This window comes from Carettochelys insculpta, chromosome 2, assembly GCF_033958435.1.
Source record: "Carettochelys insculpta isolate YL-2023 chromosome 2, ASM3395843v1, whole genome shotgun sequence".
Lineage (NCBI taxonomy): Eukaryota > Metazoa > Chordata > Testudines > Carettochelyidae > Carettochelys > Carettochelys insculpta.
The window spans coordinates 45430303-45453840 of NC_134138.1; the positions used below are offsets into that span (position 1 = coordinate 45430303).

The following is a 23538-nucleotide window of genomic DNA, read 5'->3' on the forward strand; positions in this document are numbered from 1 at the left end:
GATTTTTGTTAGCATATCATTCCTTCAGTAGTATTCTCAAAACCACATGCAGAGAGATGCATTTATACCAGATAAACTTGACAAGAAAAAATAAATAAACTAGCCCTCAAGGGAAAAAATCACTAGTATTAGGTGTAGCTGTCTAAATATCAGCTAAGATTGGGTGCATTGGTAACAAACACTTCAAAATATGTAAGAGCACCTCTGCTACATAAATAATTCCTGTTATTAGAATTTTACAAGACAATAAACTTGTTTTCTACTGGCTGAACATATGTAGGCACCCTACCAACATTACCTCACCAGAGCTGGCTCTTGTTGGACTTACACTTACAGCAGCTTACATCGCTCTCATATCTCAGAAGGGGCCCTGGAGAGTTCCCTTATTTTGAAATCTCAGCCCAATGCAATAACTAATTACTGCAGTTTGTGTGAAACACTCACTTCTGCACGTTTTGCCATCATGATTTAGGGTGTATCCACTATGACATCTGCACACAAAAGAGTCTTCTGTGTTAACACATTCCTGCTCACAGTTATGCTTCCCCAAAGCACAGTAGTTTATTCCTGCGGAGGAGACGTTAAAGAATACAAGCTAAGTATGATGGTTACTGGACCTAAATGGTTTAGAGAACATCATGCTTCTTAAATGGTACTAAACCTCATGTGGCAGACAGTTAATACAACTGTGGGAAGCAACTGATCCAGTGGCCTCTTGGTAAAAACATGCAAGACTTTGCTTTGACTCCCATACTCTTTCTTCTCCAGCCATCAGAAGTGACATCAGCACTTTGGGGCAGAAGACTGCCTGGTACTGCTGTAGAGTGACACACACAGTTTGGCTTAGAAAGGAGAGAGTAGAAAAGTTGATGGATTGTTATATTTACAAGTCTGTTACACATAAACCATGAAGTAAAGGGTGTGGGAAGGAGAGCCCCTTTCTGAAAATACTACCAAACTCATGGGCTGATCCAAAGTCCACTGAAGTCACTGAAAAAATCCTATTGATGTTACTAGAGACATTAACCTGCCAAGTGTTCCCTGAAAGCTGAGCGCATAGGCAGACACCCAGGAGAGATTCAGGCACTGCCCAGCTGATTAGCAGAGCACTAATAGTCACCCACAGTGGGCAGCATGTGTTTCCATTGGTATTACACATCCAAACATGCATTGGTGCACATAAAATTTATTCCACCCATGAAAGAAAAAAAATTGGAAGGAATTCTGAGTTCCTGTCCATAATTCATAACTGTACTCCTGGTAATAAACATTATGCTTGGATACATTTTCAGGATGGGAACCTTTGCTCTTGTATTCCTCCAGGAACATCTGTCTTCTAAACTCAAGAATATAGTCACAATGCCATATAAAATTTCAAAAATAGCAACAGCTCAGTTCAATTATAATAGTACATGAAAAGTATTTCCTCAATTTAGAAAGCTCATGCCAAAACACACATTTTTTTGTGAAAATGAAAGACATTTAATCATCTTCCAGAGGAGTCTATTTTCTTACTTTCACTGTATGTGACTACGGAATTAGAGAAACTAGAATAATACCTCTTCTGTCTAACTTTCATAGTGCTTAGGCAGTAAGAAAAGCTAGCTTTTTCATCTGCTTGCATGCTTTATATATGTCTTAAGAAACTCTTGTGATACATCTGCTTTGATGCAAGCTTGCTTGGCCCCACATTGGAAGAGCCACACTGCAGAAACCATAAAAATGTAGGACTGGAAAGGACCTAGACTGACCATCTAGTCCAGTTTCTTGCCCTGAGGTTGTGCTTACCACACAAAATTAGGTCAGCATAAACTGCCTTACATCCACCTAGCTGTGCACCTGCCTGCAATTAAATTGGTCTCTCACCAAAGTAAGTGCTGTTCACATAGCAGCACTAACTCCTGGAGCATCACTGAGACACAGATGAAGGTTGATGCAATGCAAGTTTAGATGCTGTGATGTCTACATTGATCCTAACTAGTCCTCCAGTAGCTGTTACACAATGCCCAACACTAACTGCTCTGGTTAGTGCTAATTGTTAATTCTACTGCCCAGAGGCAACATATATCAGAAGCCCCCACTCCCATACAATCCCTGTGAATGTGTGAAATGCCTTTTCCTGGTTGTCCAATGTGGTGAGCACACTTCTATCTGCTCCCCTTTGTTGAGTCCAAATGCCTGGCTGACCATCCCAGTTACATGCACCAGATATACTCCTGCTGCGAGTAAACAGAAGGTATTGGACCTCTTGGGCCTACGGGGAGAGGAAGCTTTGCAGGCACAGCTTGAACCAGCAGTATAAACGTCAGCATCTATGAGCAGCTTGTTTGGGGGAGGCAGGAAAGGGCTGTGACAGGGACCAGCAGCAGTAACAGCAATGGAAGTCAAAGCACTGCAGCAGACATATCAGAAGGTCAGTAAGGTCAAAAATCAAATTGACCCATAAAGAGTTAAGGGGGGGCTGGGACAGCCAATCAGGGCCTGGTTAGGTCCTATCAGAAGGGCTTGTGGGGCAGAGGAGCTCATTCTACTGCTCCAGCTGTGGAGCAGGAAAGACCTGGCTTCCTGGGAAGCTAGAGACAATACCTGCAACCGAGCAGTGCCGCAGAAAGAGCCAGGGAGCTCTGACCAGGCAAATTCCCAGACTGAGGCCTTGTTCTGAAGGCCTGAGGGGTTCTAGAACTGCAGGGAAGCAGCCAGTGCAGGAGAAACCAGGAGGTCCCTTTGCCAATGATGAGGGGCCATTTCAGACTGCAGTTTGTCTTGAGGAGACCAAGTCACCGGTCCTGCTGTGACCAGCAAGGAGGAAGAGTACGGAGGACAGGTGAGAGGGGCTCCAGTTGTGCTGTGACCCAGGATCTGTTTTTGATTCTTCTGCAGTCCAGCTGCAGTTGAGCCTGGGTGTGCCCAAAACAAGGGAAGAAACCTCAGGTAATTATGTAAATGAATGTCCCATTAAAGCACTGGCACTGCCAACTTAGCAGCTATCAGATTTTCATTAATTTACTCTTACTACAAGAGGTGTAACAAAGAAGCAGTCTTGCTATCTGCTTTTCATTCCCCCTCTAGAGCCATGTGGAGTAGTTTGTTTAGGTACACAAAAATGCCTCTCGAGTCCTCCAGAGAGATATCAATGAAACTTCCATGGAAATACATTGTAGTCCTTTCCTGAAGGTTTCTTAGAAGTTTTATTCCTTTCTCCATGGTAGGACACTTTCCCATGCTGGGTGGTGATAACTTCAAGTACCATTCAAACATGGTTTAAATATCCCCACCTATGGAGGATGGCACCAGCATTCCATGCCAGTGCCCTATATTTGTAGTTTCAAGCAACCAAGCAATTCTTTCCTCATTTAACTCACCCCAGCAGGCCATACTCACAATGGGTTGAGCTGAGAGTGGAACCAGGCACAAGCATGTCAAAGCAGATGAGCTAATAAGCTCATATTATTTAACACTTTAGGGCAACAAAGCAAGGAAGGGATGCTGAATCAGAAATTTTGCTTTCTGTTTCTACTATACTGACAATGGTACCTCTGTGTATTTCAGTTGTGGCTGCTGCAGCCTTGAGAGATTCCTCCTCCACACCAGTGTAACAACTGAGTCAGACAAGAAAGAACAAAAAAGAGGATGCAGAAGGACATATTCTGCCAAATTCTGCAAGTCAGTGCTGCACCAGATGCTCAGGCTCTGAAGGGTAAATACTGCAGACTATGGATAAGAAAGGAATGGACAGGAGAAAAGTGTAGGAAAAGGTGAGGGAGATGCACAAGAATGGGGATAATGGCGAGCCTCCATAAGCAAAGTCAGATGCTGCAGACTGTTGTGGACCTCCAAGTTGAACATTTTTGGGCTTGGCTGCCATTGCAGTCTGTGGAGAACTGCAACACAGCAATCCTCTGCCCCATTCCATAGGACCTCAGGGTCTACATACCTGCCTCTCCCACACCCCACCAGGAGAAGCATGGTCAACTGAAACTTCACCTGCACTAACAACAAGGAGTCCTGTGGTACCTTAAAGACTAACAGAGTTATTTGGGCATAAGCTTTCATGGGTAAATCCCACTCTGTTATCCAGCATGGATATATGCATCGTTATAATCAACATCAACGTCCATTCCTCTTGCTTGTTTATTAAGGTATCTAAATATTTTAAGTTAAAATATTTGTTTTTTTAAATTCTCTGGAGATGTACTGTAAATAACTAAAATATTTTGCTTTAAAAATTATTTATCTTAAGTTAGTTTATAACACATAGTGGATAATGCCTGTTGTCTTTGAAAGCAGCAGTATTGTACGCTCACAGCTCATAGGGCCAATGACAGTGTAGTCATCAGAAACATAGAGCAAGACCCCCAGCATGAATAGGTGCAGCGTCAGCACTATATGCAACAGATGTGCATCAGCTTCCACAGAATTCCTAACTGAAGAGCTAGACTGAGCACAGTGAACCATAGCAAATTTCCATGACTTGCTGTTAATGTGCTTTTTGAAAGTCCTCTAAGCTGTACAGCTCCTAAATGAACTCATCTGATGGCCCTTGTGTTTGGCTATTCAGACTTTCTGTATCACCTCCTTTCCTTGTGTCAAGTTTCCCCGCTTTGCTTCACAAATATTATGCAGGACACAATGGGCAGCTATAAACATTGGGATAGATATGTTTTCACTGAGATCCAGACCAATGAGTAAACAACACCAGCACCTTTTCCATTGTACCAACTGCACATTCAGCTGTCATTCTGCAGCTGCTGAGACTGAATCTTTCCTTGCCACTGTTGGGATGCATAGCTTCATAAGACAGAAGAGTGAGAGGCAGGCTGGATCCCCCAGGATCACTGCTGGCGTTTCAACATTGCCAATGGCAATCTGCCGGTCTGGAAAGAAGGTCCCTGTTAGAAGCTTTCTGACAGTGATACGTTTCTAAAGGTGAAGGTATCATTTATCTTCCCTGACAACTGCACATTGTTATCAGTGAAGCAACCCCAGTGATTTACCAGTGCTTGCATAACTATTGAAATGTAGCCCTTCCTGTTGATGTGGTCTGTGGTCAGATGATCTTCAGCCAAAACAGGGATATCGCTTCACTGCAGTTCAAGAACCTCACTGGTGCAAATACATCCATTATGTCCTACACATTTCCCATAGTCACAGTCTGGACAGCAGAAGATGATTAATGGCCCTGCACAGTTGCATGACAAAGGCCCTCACTGTGGCTTTGCCCACTCCAAAATGACTTCCCACTGACTGATAGTGATCCAATGTCACAAGTTTCCATACTGCGGTCACCACTTATTTTTCCATTGTCACTGCAGCAGTCCAGTGTCCCTATGACTGATGGCTGTAAGGAATCTGGCACACGGATCCAGGAATACGTCCTTGTGTGTCTGAAAGTTCTGCAGCCACTGCTCATCATCCCAAACTAGCATTAGGATACAATCCCACCAGTCAGTGCTTGTTTCTCAGGCTCAGAAATGGCACTTCGCCATCTGCTGATGCTCTATAAATGCCACCAATAACCTTGAATTGGTTCTTGTTATGTCCCACAGCAAACTGACCACCATCTTTTTCAAGGCTCTTCTTGCAGCCATATAAATACCAAAGACTTGTGCATCCTGTGCTTGCAGTGCTCATGATAGTAGTTCCAAGCTGTGCAAGCTTCATGCCTCTGCCAGAGACAGCAAGTCTCATGCAAGTTTACAGGCAATTGAAAAACAGGTTCAAAAGTTATGGAATACAGATGATATTATGCAGTGCATTATGGGAGGTTGACCCCTTCATTTCAGTCATCATGCAAGAGTTTCTGTCCCATTATTCATTGCCAAAGCTATCTAAAAGATAGTGTCCTGAATGATGGCAGGTATCTACCCATGGTGCATTGTGCCTATTAACAAGCTATCCTGAAGGCTGAGCACAGTACTGATCCAAGAGAACAAGTATGCACGTGCACAAGCAATATATTAATTGCTGTGTAACTTACATCAGCAACATTTTGTAATATAGATGTGGTTTAAATGTTATCCAGACTCTCAGTGACAGGCACTTGTCTAACCTGTTCTTAAAAACCTCCAGTGATCGAGATTCCACGTTTTCCTTAGGACACCTGTTCTGTACCGAGATCCATGCCTAGAGTGACCATCCATCCCATTTTGGCTGGGATGGTTCCATATTTCAGGTGCCAGGAAGGCGTCCTGATTTATTTTAACAAAAGGGCTAATTGCCCCATATCTACGCCACCTGCTAAGCTGCCCTTCCCCCAGGTCAGTGCAGCCACAGCTGGTGGATGGAGAGTATGTGTAGGATGCTGCACGCACTGGCCATGTGTGCAGGCAGCAGCACAAGAGGGAGCCAGCAGAGGCCATGCCATAACTAAGGCAGGATATGTTGGGGTGGGGTGGGGGTAGTGTTATGTCCCCCAGTCCTTTTTAAGAATTTAATGGGACCTGGTGCCTTTGGCAGCCGCCCCTTCAGCCAGGGAGACCCCTCTTACCCCCAGGCAGGGCTGCAGCCCTGTTTCCAGCTCCCCACGGCTTGGAGAAGCCAGAAGCCTCACCCACAGGGCTGCAGCCCCATTCCTGGCACCCAGAAGCATGGGGTAGCCAGGGAGTTTCCCTTAGGGCAGCAGCCTCGTTCCCAGAGCCTGGTGTTGAGTCATCCAGAAACACTCCCCCACACATCCTCAGGGCCCTTGCAACTAGGGAGCTCCCCTGTGGGGCAGCAGCCCCATTCCAGCACCCCATAGCATAGGCCAGGCAGGGAGCTGCACTTGCTTGGCAGCCGCAGCTGAGGAGCTGCACCCCCTTAGACTGTCCTGTACTTGGCCTAGGGAAATATGGTCACCTTATCTATGTCCCATTTAGGAAGGTGATACAACTGATGCTGTTTTCTAAACTTTGAAAGAAACTGGGATGGTGATTTAAAGAACATTGATTTTTTAAAATACAGATACATTTCCTACTGTCCAAAACTAGTCAAAGGCATCCATTCCTGGCTAAAACATATATCTGAAGTATTTAGGCAAAACCACTTATATTAACAAGTCCAAACAGGAAAATTTCAAAGAGGTAATGAGCATCCTAGTTTTGAGCCATCATAGCCGTGTCTACACGTGCACGCTACTTCGAAGTAGCGGCACTAACTTTGAAATAGCGCCCGTCACAGCTACACGCGTCCGGCGCTATTTCGAAGTTAACTTCGACGTTAGGCGGCGAGACGTCGAAGTCGCTATCCTCATCAGGAGATGGGGATAGCACCCTACTTTGATGTTCAACGTCGAAGTAGGGACCTGTAGTCATTGCGCGTCCCACAACTTCGAAATAGTGGGGTCCACCATGGCGGCCATCAGCTGAGGGGTTGAGAGACGCTCTCTCTCCAGCCCCTGCGGGGCTCTATGGTCACCATGGGCAGCAGCCCTTAGCCCAGGGCTTCTGGCTGCTGCTGCCGCCGCTGGGGATCCATGCTGCAGGCACAGGGTCTGCAACCAGTTGTCGGCTCTGTGGATCTTGTGTTGTTTAGTGCAACTGTGTCTGTGAGGGGCCCTTTAAGGGAGCGGCTTGCTGTTGAGTCCGCCCTGTGACCGTGTCTGCAGCTGTGCCTGGCACCCTTATTTCGATGTGTGCTACTTTGCCGTGTAGACGTTCCCTCGCAGCGCCTATTTCGATGTGGTGCTGCGCAACGTCGAAGTTGAACATCGACATTGCCAGCCCTGGAGGACGTGTAGACGTTAGTTGCTACATCGAAATAAGCTACTTCGATGTAGGCTTCACGTGTAGACGTAGCCCATGTGTCCTATATTATTCCCCAGGATTGCATCAAACTCTTCAGAAAAATTCTAATGTGGTGGAAAATCTGATTTGCAAAATATCAAGGAATTTGATTCGGTTTTGGGTAAAGTTATGGAGTGGAGGAAGGGGGTGAGGTTAAAAATGAACATTACAATAGAAGTTAGAATCTCCACTCTTGAAGTGATTACAGTCTTTCCAGAAAGCCATCCATACAGATTTTGAGAAATAAAAGCAGGTGAACTTTATTATATACTATTGGATAATTTACACTTACTTTTGCAAGTTCTCTTATCAGGATTAAGAGTAAACCCTTGTTGGCACTGACAAAAATAGGAATCATCTGTATTTACACATTCCTGTTGACAGCCATGGTTCTGCAATGCACAGTAATCTGGTCCTGAAAGAATGTGTAGCAATAAGGAACACAGACAAATAAACTAAATTAAAAACAATTATCTCAGTTTCTTTCAATGAACATGTTGCTTTCTGGACATGCTCCTGACACTATGCCATACTAACTCAAGCTGTGAAAACAGAATGCTCCATTTTCACACAGACAATAATAAATCTAACATATTTTTAATGAACCCTTGGGGGATACGTTTTCAATAGGAGGATGTACAGAAGTGAGTGTCAGCATTTTTGAGACTACTGCAGCTAAACACCCAAAGATCACACTGAAAACATATCACTTGATTTTCTAACAAATTACATGGTAATGCTATTTTACTATATGCAAAATAGGATTTTAGATGTGATTTATAAAAGGCTATATTAGTGTGTCCCTGGGTGCCTTTCAGAGCATTTCTTCCCCTATAAAGTTAGTGTTTGAACACCTCACATTTGCTTTGCAGTTCCTTCATTTAAGTTTCTCATGAGATGGTAGCCATGAAAATTTATAGGCAACCACTACCACCTTTGTATAAGTATGTCAGAAAAGGATGCTCACCATGCAGGGATCAATGGAACTGATGTACAACACAGTCCTGGGGGAATTCTGCATTGTTACTGTGTTTCCAAATGCAACAACTGCAGAATTCCCCGAGGACTAACAATTAAGGCTTTATCCTACACCAGTGTGAAGTCAATGAGAGTTTTATAATTTACTGCAGTGAAAAACAGCATTTGGCCATAGGGGCCTCACTGGTTTTCTATCAGTGTAGCTCCACTGACCTCAGTGGAGTTTCTCCTGATTTACACCAGTCAGAGTTAGCCACTAACACTTCATTCTTGGCAAAATTAGACAGGATTGCAGAAATTAGTTAGACAGGGTTTGTCTGCACTAGGCTGGGGATCAATATTGCAGCAATTGAGCCATCAGTTGATTTATTGCAGCTACTGTAGAGGCAATAAATCGATCTCTGAGCATTCTCCCGTTGATATCAGTACTTCAAGATGAGAAGACTACTCTGCATCAAAGGGAGAGCAGCCCCTGCTGACCCTACCTCACACAAGATGCTGCAGTATGTCGACTTCAGCTACACTATTTGCATGCATAGCTGAAGTACACTGACAGTGCTGAATAATGTAAACAAGGCCCTAGAGTCAGATTTTTAAAGGTAGTCAGGGCTGGAAGACAGGAATCCAGTTTGTGAAAAATTTTGAAGTTTTCCTATGTGGTTTCATTCTTCGTTGGAAGAAAACTGAAACCTTTCCACAATTTTAATGAAAAAAAAAACCAAAAACAAACACCCCACAGAGGTCTGCTCATGGCTGAAGAGCTAATAGTTTGGGCACTCACCTGGGAGAGGGGAGAGACCCAGTTTCACTCTTTGTTCTCAATCAGTTTCTTTTAATTTCTCCTTCTGGAGCTCTTCCACTCTGAATCAGTGGGTTAAACGCAGGTCTTCCACTTCCCGGATGAGTGTGATGACCACTGTTCTGGTCCCCCTCATCAGAAATTCCATCTTGGACCTCAGAAACATTCCCAAGGAACATTTCATCACAACACATTTGTTTCCATTAAAAGTTACAGTTTTGACAGAGCATTATTTTCAAATGGAGAAATATTTTGCTTAAGAATTCCTACCCAGTTATTGTTTTGGCTCCTAAGGACACAGGTAGGTACTAAGGTGCTTTTGAAAATCCAAGTAGGTGCCCATCTGCATCTGTAAGTGCCCCAGATACCTTTAGAAATCTGACCCTTAGAGGTGAGTGAAAGGTAACATAGAACAAACTTGATGGTGTACAGACTGTCTTTTTGATATTTGTTTATACAGAGCTTCGCACAGTAGGGCCATGGTGCATGAGTGAAGCTTAGGCCAGGTCTACACTAAAGGGGAAGGTTGAATTAAGATAAGCAAGTCCAGCTACACTAATTATGTAGCTAGAGTCAACATACCTTAATTCAAGCTTTGAGGCTGTCTTCACTGCGGCAGGCCAACAGAAGCAAATGCTCTCAACAACATCCCTTACTCCTCACAGGGAGCAGGGGTACTGGAGCCAACAGGGGTGCCCTGTGAGTTTTATTTAGTGCATCCCTACCAGATGCACGAAATTGAACTCCAGATGATTGACCACTGCAGCGTTGATTTTCCCCATAGTGCAGCCATACCCTTAGATTGCAAGATCGGCTCCCACTGCACCTCACGTGTAACAAGAGGGGATCCCCTACCCTAAGAAGGAACAGAATCAGCAACAAAAACAGTGGCAGAAAGGCCCCTAATAAGTAGCCCAAAAGCCAGGGAGTACCAGAGTGTACTTGCTTTGGTGGATGAGCTAGTATTGGCAAACCCCCAGAGCAGTGCCTTGCAGTTAACTTTGAGATGGATGGATAGTTCACGCCTCTCAGCACTTTTGTTCCAAACAATCTTGGTAACATTTATATTTTCAGGCTTTGCTTTGTAACCACAGGGGGCTAGAAGCTTACTTTTTTTCTTTTTGTAAATTAAAGCCAACTTTAAGATGTGATCAAACAATTCTGGGAGTTGGAGCCCTAGGCAAAGGCCAAGAGTGCTTATCTCTTACTCTAACCCTGCACTGATCTAGGGTTGGCTGGTGTCCATTTTTAGATTGGAATGCCCAGTTGAAAAGGGACCCTGGTAGTTCCAGTGAGCAGTACTGACTTGGCTGTTAGAAGTTTGGTTGGTGTGGGGCTGACAGGCTCTGTACCTACCTAGCTATGTGAAGAAATGGCCACGGGGGCTCCATGTGCTGCTTTGCCCTACTCCGAGCTTGCATTGGCCAGGAACCAGGGCCAATGAAGCTTCTGTGGGTGGAGGCAGTATGCAGAGCCTCCTGGTCATGGCTTGGAGTGACCCAAGTTGAATGCAGCCCAGAGCCAGCTCCCCAAAATCCCTCTTGCACCTCAATCCCCTGTCTTAGCCCTGATCCCCCTCCTGCACCCAAACTCCCTCCCAGAGTTCACACCCCAAGCCCCACTTCCACACTTCTTTCTCCATCTTTCAGCCCCTTCCCCCATCCAAACTCCCTCCCAGATCATGCATCCCAACCCCCGCACACCCAACCCTTGCCACAGTCTGAATTCCCTGCCCATACTCCGAACTTATTCATCCCAGCCCAGAGCCTCCTCCTGCGCCCCAAACCCCTTAGGCCCAGGCCCAGGCCCAGCCCCAGCCCCAGCCCCAGCCCCAGCCCCAGCCCCAGCCCCAGCCCAGAGCCTGCACCCCCAGCTGATGCCCTCACCTCCTCCCACATCCCAGCTTCCTAACCCAGCTCAGTAAAAATGAGTGAGTGAGGGTGAGGGAGAGCAAGTGACAGAGGGAAGGGGGATGGAGTGAGTCGGGGGTGGAGCTTCAGAAAAGCAGTGGGGCTCAGGAAGGGGAGGGGACAGGGGTGTTCAGTTTAGTGCAATTAGAAAGCTGTCAGCCTTAATCGAAGCGCAAAAAAATGATTGTTTGACCATTTTGCCTCCACCTTTCTTAGAATGGGTAGAATCCTGTCTAGTTTTTTGTCTCTCATGGAGATTTACCCATCAAGCCAAATTTGTAGAAAATAATGTTAAGCGTTTTGAATTTTGAACATTTAAAATGAGTCATTAGGAGCTTTTTCTTGTGTGTTGTTCACACTGACCCAAAGCTTTAGCACACAGGGGATCTCTGACACACCTTTCCTCTGAATCAATTTAGACTAATCTCAGTCTAACCCAAACAATTTGCTGATTTTAAGGCAATTGCACTTTGCAGTCATTTCTTAATTCTCAGTTTGGTTTGCAAGACGCAAAAGAAGTCTAGATTTCAGAGAAGTGGTTTGGTAAGTTTTAAAGATTTTTGATTAATTAAAAAAAAAAATTCATCACGGGCATCCTGAACTGAGCTAGTCTTAACCAATGCTGTCCTGGCTCCAGCCTTTTCTTGTTTGGCTGCTGCTTCTTATTCAGCATTCCTTCTCTCACTACATCCATCCAATCTCTCTTCTGCAACTTGTAATTGCTGGAACATTTTTTTGCACTTCAAACTGATTTAAAGTATTTAAAGCATCTTAAACAGGTTAAAGTGCTCCAGAGATTTAGATCTCTTTAACATGCTTACAACAGTTTAAGATTTATATCAGTTTATCTCCAGCTGATGTAAAGATTTAACTTGCTTTAAGATGTGTCTGCAGTTTCTAGGTCTTTGATCAGTTTAAACTGAAAAAAAAATCCCACTTTCTAAAATCCTCCACAATTTTGGGGAACAACAATGACTCTGGATTGCTGCCTGAGCAGTGGGATGCAATTATGCCGTACTAAGAATTGTTTAAACTGAATGCTCGTGTTGGTATATGCAAACACAGGTATGGAAATACACTTTGCATAAAATTCTAATAGACTTCCTTCTGAATGGGACTTTTCAATGTTACCAAGGGCCTGCAAGTTGCCAATTTCATCAACTGGACACCAACTCTATTCTGGCTAGCAGCATTTCTTTAAGATACAGCCCTTTATTACAGTCACGGGCTGTCTTAGACATTCATGCATATCTAGGATTGTATAAGGCTCTTTGTCATATTGCATATTTGATAAACAGTATTTGTTCACACTGGTGTAAGCAGAAGTTAAGAACTGCACTCACTCACACCCAAAACAATTAAATTTCTTTATCATAAACCATATATAGAAAGAACCAGTGCTAATGTATATTCAGCCTGTTCATTTACAGCTCCTAAACGTGGCATACTTATCTATGCAACCTTAACAGGGTCTTAATGCATGGTATTTTGTTGTTAATGATTAAACTTGTTCTATAAAAAAAGAAAATTGGGAATTGGGACATTCAAAATTAAGGACTCCAGCAATCCAAAGTGATCATTCAACATAAAGGCTTTTAATTTTACAACTTAGGGAGAGGCATGCCCTCAGGTTAAGGACTCCTTGACCCCAGAGGACAAGGAAACTTGCACCGCTTTTATTACTTATGCCTCCAGGAGCTCGTCCATCCCTGACATTCTACTGAATGTTTTCAGCACGTTCAAGAACAGCAGTGGGAGAATCACCACTGGAAGATATGAGGAAAAATTTACAATAGCTTAAAATTCATCACAACTTACTTCTGCAAGTTCTTTTGTCTGGATTTAGAATAAATCCTTGATGGCATCTACAGTAGTAGGAGTCATCTGTACTTACACACTCATGTTGACAACCTTGGTTATCCAAAACACAAAGGTCTACAACTAAAAAATAAAACAGGAAGGGTATGCATAATTAAGATAAGCAGATTCAAATAAAAATATGATTCAATATTTATTTTAGGGCAGCAGCAAAGGAACCCATTCATCGTCAAGGGCTGTACAAATACTGAACTGACATGATCTCTGCTCTGAAAAGCTTGCAGTTTAAGAACTTTAGTGCAATGAGTGATGTACCAATGATTAGGGGCTAGCTTCTTTCTATCATAAGGGATACATTTTGAATGGTTGGTCGAATATGGCAAGACTCAGCATGAAATCCTATCCAATCCCACTTGTTCGTATTGATTAGAGAAGGGACATTGGGCAGATTCTAACGTGGACTACTTGATGTTAAACCAGGCTACTGCCATTCATGGAAAGGAATTAAACCGGATTAACTGAAATTTGAATCTGATCACAGATTGATTCGCTCACCAAATACAGTTTTGCATAAGCTACCGGAAACTTTTTCAACTTTTCATCATTTCTACTCAGTTCTTGAAATGGTGCCTTAATCCTATACTCCATACAAGATGCCTTTAGCACAGGTTGGGGAGAGGTAATATTGGTTTTACTCTATTGTCATCTGTCCTTCTACTCCCAATCCTGGAATGAACTGGGGCTCTGACAGACCCCACAATACCTATTGTAACTTATCCCCAATTGCATATGGCATCAAGAAGCTGAGCCAACACTATTCCTAGTTCCTCTGACTGAAGTTCTTTATACTCAGGACAGCAACACACCCAACTTCACATAGAAATGAGAGGAGTAGGGTGGACAATCCTGACTAGAGCTATTCAGGGAGATGTCTTCCTCTCAACAGGGTGCAATGTCATTAATTGTACTGAACCCATTAAAATCTCCAAGACTGCTTTCAATAGCCACTGGCAGACTGATGCTGATTCAGACAGCCACCCCCACCAGTCTGGGAGGGCTGGCAACACTAGTTAGCTTGCCAGTTTCTCTAGTGTAAACAAACGTTAGTGGCTGATTGTATGTCACTGTATGTTGTCTCTCTTGCCAATTTTTCTTACATTGCTGCATTGTTGTAATACTTTTCATATACAAATGAACCATACTTTAGACCAACATTTTTCAAATGTGGCCAGCACGGGCTTTTATTATGGCCACAGACTTCTGAATGGTGATGGCGAATGGCAACAGCCCCGTCTCCACTGCTTGAGCTTCTGGCTTCAGCTATGGGCTGATGGGTAGCAGGCTCTGGCCACAGAACATCAGGCTCTGGCCTCTGGCTATGTAGCTTCAGCCTGGACCCCAGGCTTCAGGCACTGACTCTGGACTTGCCTGCATAACTCCTGGCCCCTGCTGCCTCTCCCAGCCTCCCCTTCATTGCGCCTGGCCCCTGCTGCCTCCCACCCATCTCCCTATGAAGGGCTGAACTTGTCTCCTAACTTTCTGGGGCTGAGTAAATTTGCTGCTAAAAGTGATATTTGTTGTGAGGAGTAGGAGGTATATTTTTTAACATCACTTTTCACTGTCTCCTACGTAGCTTGCAAGTCTGCTTCTGTGAAAAATATTAACACACAAATACTACTTTTCAAAGTGGCAGATTTACTAGTTAGCAAGTACAAAATGAAAAAGCAACCAACAAAGCAAAACCAAAAAAGCAAAAGAAACAACAACAAAAGACAAGAGCATGCAATGCACTTCATTTGTTTCTTTTGCTTTTTTGCTTTTCCTTTGTTGGTTGCTTTGTCTAGGTCCATTAAGAATAGGATGTAACTGTACACAACTGCACATTTTTTTAATTAGTTTGAAATAATCAATAACGATTATTTGGACAAGTATATGTGAATGTTTATTTATTTTCCTAAATTTAATTAAGAATTTTAGGAAACATTGTCAGAGTGGCCACCAAAAATTTTTGTTGTGAGAACCCCTGCTCCAGGTAGGGTTAGCCTCCCCGGCTCCCACCCGTTGCTAGTCTAACAATTTATTCAGATACTCACAGGCATGGCATTACCTCATCATCATCAACTGTGGGCTCAGAGCCTGTTGGTGTCTGATGCTTCTCTTACTATTTCCTTCCACCTTTCCCTGCCCAGTGCAGACTGGCTATTTCTGTAGATTAGCTCTGCACTAGTCTACTGTAACATTTACCCATTCTCTGTGGGGTCTGCCTCCCTATTCAAACCATCCATTATGCTTAATACCAGGGTCTTGATTTTTCATTCATTGTTTATTCTGCAAATATTCCCAAATAGCTATAACTTGTGTTGTATAACCTTCTGTAGTAGGCTCTCTTTCAGCTGTATCTTCCTATATAATACTTCATTGGTGACCTTCTGCATCCATCCTATTCTCAGGATCTTTCTATAACAACAGCTCTCAAAAGTCAATATTCTTGTCTTCAAATCTTTCATTATCACCCATGTTTCACATCTGTATGACATGCTGCTGAATACACACGTTAAGACGCTCAGCTTCCTTCCTAAGCTAATCACTTTGCTTTTCCAGATCTTATCCATCGCCTTCAAACTCTCTCTTGCTTTCGCTATTGTAGTTACTATTTCCTTCTTACAGTCTAGATCATACATTATATTGCTCCCCAGATACGTGAACTTCTCTACATTCTCTAGTTCAATCCCATCTACACAGATCTTCCTTCCTATTTCCTTATATCTTCTTATCTCCAAATACCATTGTTCTTATTTTATCAATATTCATAATCAGTCCCTACTGCTTCCCTTCCTCATTTAGCACCAGCACCATTTTCGCTAGCTTCTCCTCATCTTCCTCAATGATAACTATATCATCTGTGAACCTCAAGTTGTTAATTCTTATCTCATGCACAGATACTCCTTCTACCTCTTCCTTGATCTTGTCCATCAGTCTTTCTACATACGTGATGAAGATACTCAGCAATATCACATCTCCTTGTCTTGTACCTCTACTCATTCTAAACCAACTTTCCAACTCTCCTCATGTTCTCACCACTACCTCCATATTGTTGTTGATATCCTTCGACAACCGCATCGGTCTACAATCCACTCCGTATGATTCCAACACTGCCCAAGTCACTTTCTGATCTATACTGTCAAATGCCTTCTGAAAAATCGATGAAGCAAGTGTAGCTGTTCTTGTTCTTTCATCACACATTCTCCGCTATCAATCTTAGTGCCAATATCTGCTGTATGGTACTTCTATCTTTCCTCAGCCCTGCTTGCTCATCTGCTAGATGTTCTTCTATCTGCGATCTTATTCTCTCCAACAGTATCATCAGCAGCCTTTTTAAAAAGATTTTATGAGATTCTACAATTTCCATCTGTTACAGGTCTGGTAAATGTCCCACTGCTGAACATTCAGCAGGTTGCTGTTTCTGGGCCTACCCATTTGGGTCTGTGTGCTTTTAAGTTTCTTTGGTCTGACTAGGTTCCAATATGGTGTCTTTCTTTTCTGGTATGATTCCTCGACACAGTCTCCTTGTCTTGTATCCCTTCTAGGAGTGGAACCACGTGGCCCAGCCATGTGGCCCGGCCATGTGGCCTCCAAGATCAATGCTGACATTCCAAGAATCCCTAGTAATTTAAGCACATCCCTTCCCAGAGCTCCCTCATTGAGTGTTCTCCAGTTTATAGCTCAACTCCTTCAGGGAGATGGGAAAGTGGAAGCAAATGGGCACAGATTTAACAGACGGATTTCTCATTCTTCTTACTTTAGACAGCACAAGTGAGATTCAGCTCTAGAAAAAGCAATAAACACAAGTATACCATTCCCTGCCTCAGCTTCCTCACCCTCTTGAGCATTTTTTGGGACTTGGACCAGTGTCTTTTGAGGGTTCCAAGTCCCCTTTGTTGGGTTTCACACCTCTAACTCACAGCTTTTCCTTTGAATCAGGGAGTCTTTTTCCCTGTGTCCTGCAGTCAGTGTCTGTCAACTCTGGCTAGTTCCCTCTCCTTCTCAAAGTCTGACCTTTCATTCCTCTCTCTTGTATTTTTAAAAGCCTGCACTAATACCTGGTTTCTTTGTTCTCCTTGTGGGGTTTTCTGTTCCTTCAAACACATTTCCCTGCAGATGGATCTGGCACAACACTTCAAGCTCAGACCCTCTCTTTAGCAAACCCACTGCCCTGCCAGAGCAACCCTACAATTTTAACAACTCCTTTTGTTTTTTCTCAGCTTCATAAGCTACCGTGACACTAGAGAATTTTGTCAACAAAACGGGGGTTTTGGTGACAAAACTTGTGGAGCGTCAACACAAAATGTGTTTTATCAACATAAACTGTTGACAAAAAAGCTGTGTAGATGCTCCGGGGGCTCTTTTGTTGACAGAGAGGGTGAAAAGATCAATCTGCTTTTATGTGTAGACTCAATCTGTCAACAGAAGTTTTGTCAGAACATTTCTTCTGACAGTAACCTCTGCGGACAGATGTTTCTAGTGTACACGTAGCCTTACAGAGAGAGATGCCCATAGCTGACTTACTATACGTTGAGGACTGGAGTTGTGAGGTTTATAAAATCAGTTGGAATTTATGTGTTGCTCATAAGTGGGTCCTCCATACTACCAAACCATTATTAACCTCCAGTCTGATGCTTTGCCTTCTGGATACTTATGCGTGCTCCCCAGTTCTGCTAGAAGTATGGGAGCATTGTTTCTGTGTGGCTCTCAAATGCTGCCCGTACATTTGTAGGATACCACCACAGACCTCCATCAGCTGTGTGAGATGAGCTAGAAGGCAGGAAAAAAGAAGGCTGGGGGGAGTGCACAGAGACCAAAGAAGGCTTGGAAAATAATTTGGGAAGAGTGAAGGAAAGTGAAAGAGGTGTGAAGGGTGGGGGATGAAAGATTTGGGAAGAAGAAAGAGAAGTCAGCTAAAAAGAATGCAGTAGCGCCAGGAGAGCAGAGGGATGCCACCAGCCACACCACTGCCAGAAGAGGAGAGTGAAAACCCAGAAGCACCTAATATGTGAACTAGCAGCAAAATTGGCAAAGAAAGAGTCCAGGAGCCCCTGAAGGAGAGATCCTATAGGGAGAGAACATGTTTTAAAACCAGAATGTATTTTATTGTAAATTTTTTGCTCATCTGAAAAGAGGCGGCCACCATAAGATGGTCTTTTGGCCTGCAAGGCATCCAAAAGATTGGTTTTCCTTTCTAACACGGCCATAGGCCATCTTATTTCCTTGTCAATAAACCCACTAAGAAGTAATGTGCAGCTCCTCTAGCTGAATATGGAACCATGTTACCAGGCTTCTACGGGCACCACTTCCAGAGCCATGTGACTAATTCTCAACGCATAATTTGGTCTACAGATTGAACCTGCTCTCTGTCCCAAGCTGTCCAACAACTGACTGATTTTTTCAATTTTGTTCAGTGAATATGGAGTGGCCAAATTTCACTTTCTGCACTGTTGGTGAAGTGCTGGCCGTAAGGATTCCTTTGAGTATCAATGTGTAAGTGTACAACTGATCACTGATGTTAGACAATATAGTTCCTGTTCCTTAACGAAATAATGTAAATATTTCTACATCGGACAAGGGTCTGAATAACCCACTAGGGCCAGCAGATAACTGTTCTGTGATCTGTGTTTTACCATTTCCTCTTGCTAGGTTAAGGTGCCAACACACCTTAGAGAACCTCTGCCCCTTTGGTAGTACTCATGTGTGTCCCATTAAATCCTTCCCTTCATTCTCCTAATCAAGAGGCGAGAGAATACCGGCATCTGTAATGAAACCAATGGCTTGCACAGAATTCTGCAGTGTCGTTTGTAACCCCTGCCCTCCATGTGATGTATCAGCCACTGGAAGGAAAGCTGATTTAGTAGCACTCTGCTCTTTGATTTGCCTTGGATTTAAATCAGGTGAAGTCTGTGTTTTGGAATTCAGCTTTCAGTGATCTCTATCTAGCTCAGTGTCTGGTGTAGTGGGACAGGATGGCCACCCCACTACCCGGAAGGGGGCAGCCATTTTGTGTAGTGCCTGGCCCCTTCCAATCACCTGACCAGAAGACAGGAGGTGGGGCCAGGCCTCTAAAAGCCCAGGCTGAGGACTCAGTTGGGGTTGAGCCTCCAGAGGGACCAGAGGATGGCTCTGTGCTCCTTGCCCGGCAGCCTGAGGACTCTGCTGGGGGACAGACTCCAGGGAAGCCAGAGGATGGCTCTGGGCTCCCATCCGGGGAGGTGGAGGACTGGCTGAGGGAGGCTGAGGTCAGGATTGGGCCACCTGGGGCCCTGCTGGTCCTGACACTCTGTGGACCACAGTCAGACCTGTGGAACCTTCTTGGAGAAGACCAGCTGGGCCCGGAGGACTGGCCAGAGTATATGCCGCAGCCTGCACCCTGAGCCAGCCCGAGGCAGTGGAACTGAGAGGCTATGCAGGCCTGGACTGGGCCACCCAGGCCCCAGCCAGAGCAGATGCCCCAAGACGTTGGTGGACTTTAGGCATGTGCTGGTGGGGGGAGACCAGGAGTGGCTCAGGGGACAGAGCAGACCATTAAAGGTCCGAGGGCAGTGTGTTGCGGTCTGGATTTCCCCACTGACCTGCACAGCAGGCTGTGCTGCTGCGACCAGTGCCCCTGGGTCAGGACGTGGTGGAGCGGGTGGGCCCACGTCCCCCCTGCCATCCACTTGCCAGATGGCTGTCTTCCCACTCTCTGCCAGCATGCGCAGAGTGTTGTGTTGTTTGTTGCCCTGCCCTGAGTTAGTGCCTGGGCCGCTGTGAACTGTGGTTTGCTGCCCGACCTTGTTCCAGGGCTAGGGCTCTTCTGTGTGCTCCTTGCTCCAGGGCTTGGGCTTTTGTGGGCTTGATGGCCTGCCCTGAGCTAGGGCCAGGGGCCGCCTAAAGACTGTGAGCTTGCTGGTGCCCGGACCTCGGGCTAGGCCCTAAGAAAAGCTAATTCTCCCCAACACCTGCCTGAGGTAAGGGAGGGGGGCTTGAACTGTTGTCTCTCACCCACCTGAGGCAAGGTGGGAACCCCTCCCCCAAACAAGTGACTTGGAGGGTTGGTAGACTTGTGGCAGTAGGGCGGGATGGCTGCCCACTGATCCAGAATGGGAGCACCCTTCCAGGAGCCCAAACTGGCTACACTGGGATCTGTGCAAATCCAGTGTACATAACCAGATAAACTAAAAACATGGTGTACATGTTTTCTGGTTTTTTTTCCACTGGTCTATTTGTGTTAGGGGAGGTAGCATTTTGACCAATATATTTTGGCCCATTTGACTGTAAATCTTTAAATACACAGTGCATCAGACTTTTCCTTTGATGGCTAATTTGTACTAAATCATTTACCTAGTAAATGCTACCCACAAAAATGAATGATACTTTAACATAAGCTAATGAAAGCTGAGAGTTATAGCTCCTGACTGAGTACCGCACATATGAACATTTTTTGGATCTTCCACCAGAAACCAGCATGTATCCTTGATGACATTTGCAGAAGCAGGACCTTTTTCATAACAAATCCATTCTACAGCCTGAAGTTGCTCAAATCACAGACATCATTTCCTGCAGATACACTGCTAATAGGAATTACAGGTTAGCCAATCACTCTTTTCTTCGCAAAAACAAACATCCCCTCTCAACAAAAAAAGAATGGCTGACTTCTACACAGTTTTAACACTTCAGGGAAACATGATTAATGATCATATATTGACACATGCATATGAATTGTAGGGAGCCAAAAAAATTAAAAGTGAAATCTTGTATATGATGCAAAAAAACCCAAAACCTACAAATAAAAACAGAGAGGAAGCTGTGCTAGTCTATACACTATCAAAACAAAAAGCAGTCAAGTAGCACTTTAAAGACTAGCAAAATAGTTTGCTATTTTACTAGTCTTTAAAGTGCTACTTGACTGCTTTTTGTTCTACAAATAAAAGTGCGACTAGAGATGTTTTGCATTTACTCTTGAACTTGCCAACACTGGCATCAGGAAGAATAGCATGAGTTAGGAAATTCCACCAAGCTAAGTATAAGTAAAAAGTACTTGAGAGATCATGTGGAGTTAGGGCTGAAGGAGAAAGCAACCTATTAGAGGGAATGCAAGCCAGAACCAGATCACACAAATTAATTAGTGTTTAGGATATGAATGCTTTGAACATTACCAAGAGAATTTGGAACTTAATTCTTCCTTTCAAGGGAAGCCAACATGTTAGTGTAATGAAATGAAAAAAACATGAAAAATTAAAGATGCAGCTCAGTTCTGGGTAAAACATTACAGAATTTATACGGAGGTGGTGAAGGGACTGACAAGACAACAGCTAGACTGAAGCAAGAAACTGCACAGGAATGTATTACTATTTTAATAAGATAAATGTACATTTTGTGTTGTAAAGGATAGGAGCGGACATCAACAGAACCTATAAATGATCTCCAATGATGCAGGTGTATTTATTTTTACTTGTATTGTACTAGAGGTCCCAGAGTCACAATAAGGACTGGATCCCATTGTGACAGTTCCTATAAAAATACAAAAGAAGACACCCTCCTTGCTCTGTATAATTTACAATTTAGTTTAAGACAGTGTTACAAGTAGACGTAACAAACAATAGAGGAAATGGTGAGGGAGGTGGAGGACAGCAATGATATGGGGTTATTTAATGTGGTTACATTTCTGATTAAGAGAAACTTAAACGGAATCATATATGTATTTAAACAGACATATACCCACAGCTCCACTAGCCTTCTGTATTCAGCACTAGTAAGACTGATGCTGCAATACGCCATCCAGTTCTGGTGACCACATATTAAAAGAATGTTGGAAAACTGGAAAGGTGCAAGAAAGAGCCACAAAGCAATGTCACGGTGGGAAACAAAATGCCTTAGAGTGAGAAATGTAGGTTCAAGTTCAATCTGGTTAGTTTATCAAAAAGATGATTAAAGGGGTGACTTGATCATTTCATGTAATTCCTTGAATAGAAAATACTGGGTACCAAAGGGTTCTTAATCTCGTACAGAAAAACAAAATTAGAAGCTGAAGCAAGAAAAATTCAAGTTAGAAATTAGATGTACATTTTTATCAGTGAGGGTGATATACTCCTGGAACAAACTACCATGAGAAGTGGTGGATTCTTTGACTATGTCCACGCTACATAATAAAGTCAGTTAAGGCAGTTAGCTCGATTTTACAATGTTACTGTCTTCACTGTAAATACCATTAGGTCGATTTTAGGCAGTGCTAATGTCGCTATTATAACACTGTGAGAAGCGACTCAACATAGCATCAAGTTTGAGTTAAGGCTAGTGTGGAAATGCCATGTCTTTTAATAGACTTTAATGGCCTTCAGAGGTGTCCCATATGTATCCCACAATGCCCCATAGTTGTCCGTTCCGGACACTTCCATCTCCACTGCTCCCCAGGTGTGCAGGAATTAGATAACAGGAAGCCCACGAATTTGAATTCGGCACCAGGAAGCATGTGGCTGTGAGGTCGTGCGTGTATGAGAGGCTGAGAAACTTCTTTCTTTCTTTGCTATCACTGTGGTGAGTGGTGCATCTACCCATTAAAAATAGGCTCAATGCAGAGTTCCTGGTTCTCTGCCTACCTCTGCAAACTGAGCACTTGGATTTTTTTTTTTAGCACTGTTGCCAGCCCTTGCCCCACCACACCACATGGCAGCTAGGTTGTTGGGGCAGGGAGGGGGTTGTGCTTGTCTAAGAGGCTGATAAACTTCTTTTCTGTGGTTTACTTTTGGGCAGGGCCTTCCTTCCCCCACAGCGCCATGCAGTCAGGGTCTTTCCTGCACCCAAGCACATCATGCGGCTAGCCCCCGACCCAATAAAAGGACGTGCCTGCTGTTTAGTGCAGACCAGGCTGCCAGGCAGCACCATGTCCTGGCTTGCGTGGGGTGAGGGTTCCAAAGGCGGGAAAGATTTTTGGGGTTTGCCCCTCCCACCTGAGCAACACTGAGGGGACCATCTCAACTGGCCCTTCATCCACCAATCTCCTGGACCCTCCCCAATAGGATGAGGGGGCAGGCCTCCTAAGAGTTAATTGGGGATGACCCCTTCACCCCTGCCTGAGAAACACTGCTCGCTGAAATTTGTTGAGCCCTATCCCCAGTATTGGACAACTCTGCAGTGAAGTGAGAAGCCAAAACTCTTTTTCCTAACCTTTTCTATCCTTCTTTTCTTCAAGCGTTGGCAAATTCCTCAAACACAGGGAAAAGTGGCTGGAAGGCCAGTTGAG

At 44.1% G+C, this 23538-nt stretch overlaps 1 protein-coding gene across 8 annotated transcripts in view; it reads right to left on the reverse strand.

Moving 5' to 3' along the window:
• Positions 1-23538, reverse strand: part of MATN2 (matrilin 2) — a 127646-nt gene that overhangs the window by 42247 nt on the left and 61861 nt on the right. For 6 of the 8 annotated variants that reach the window (XM_074986893.1, XM_074986892.1, XM_074986895.1 and 3 more), the window contains 3 exons: positions 13269-13391; positions 8056-8178; positions 445-567 (listed from right to left, as the gene is read on the reverse strand). The exons of 1 other annotated variant lie outside the window; for it this stretch is intronic. In XM_074986893.1, coding sequence (XP_074842994.1) covers positions 445-567; positions 8056-8178; positions 13269-13391 — 369 coding nt within the window. The remainder of the gene's footprint in view (positions 1-444; positions 568-8055; positions 8179-13268; positions 13392-23538) is intronic. One more of the 8 variants, XM_074986897.1, reaches the window with a different exon arrangement.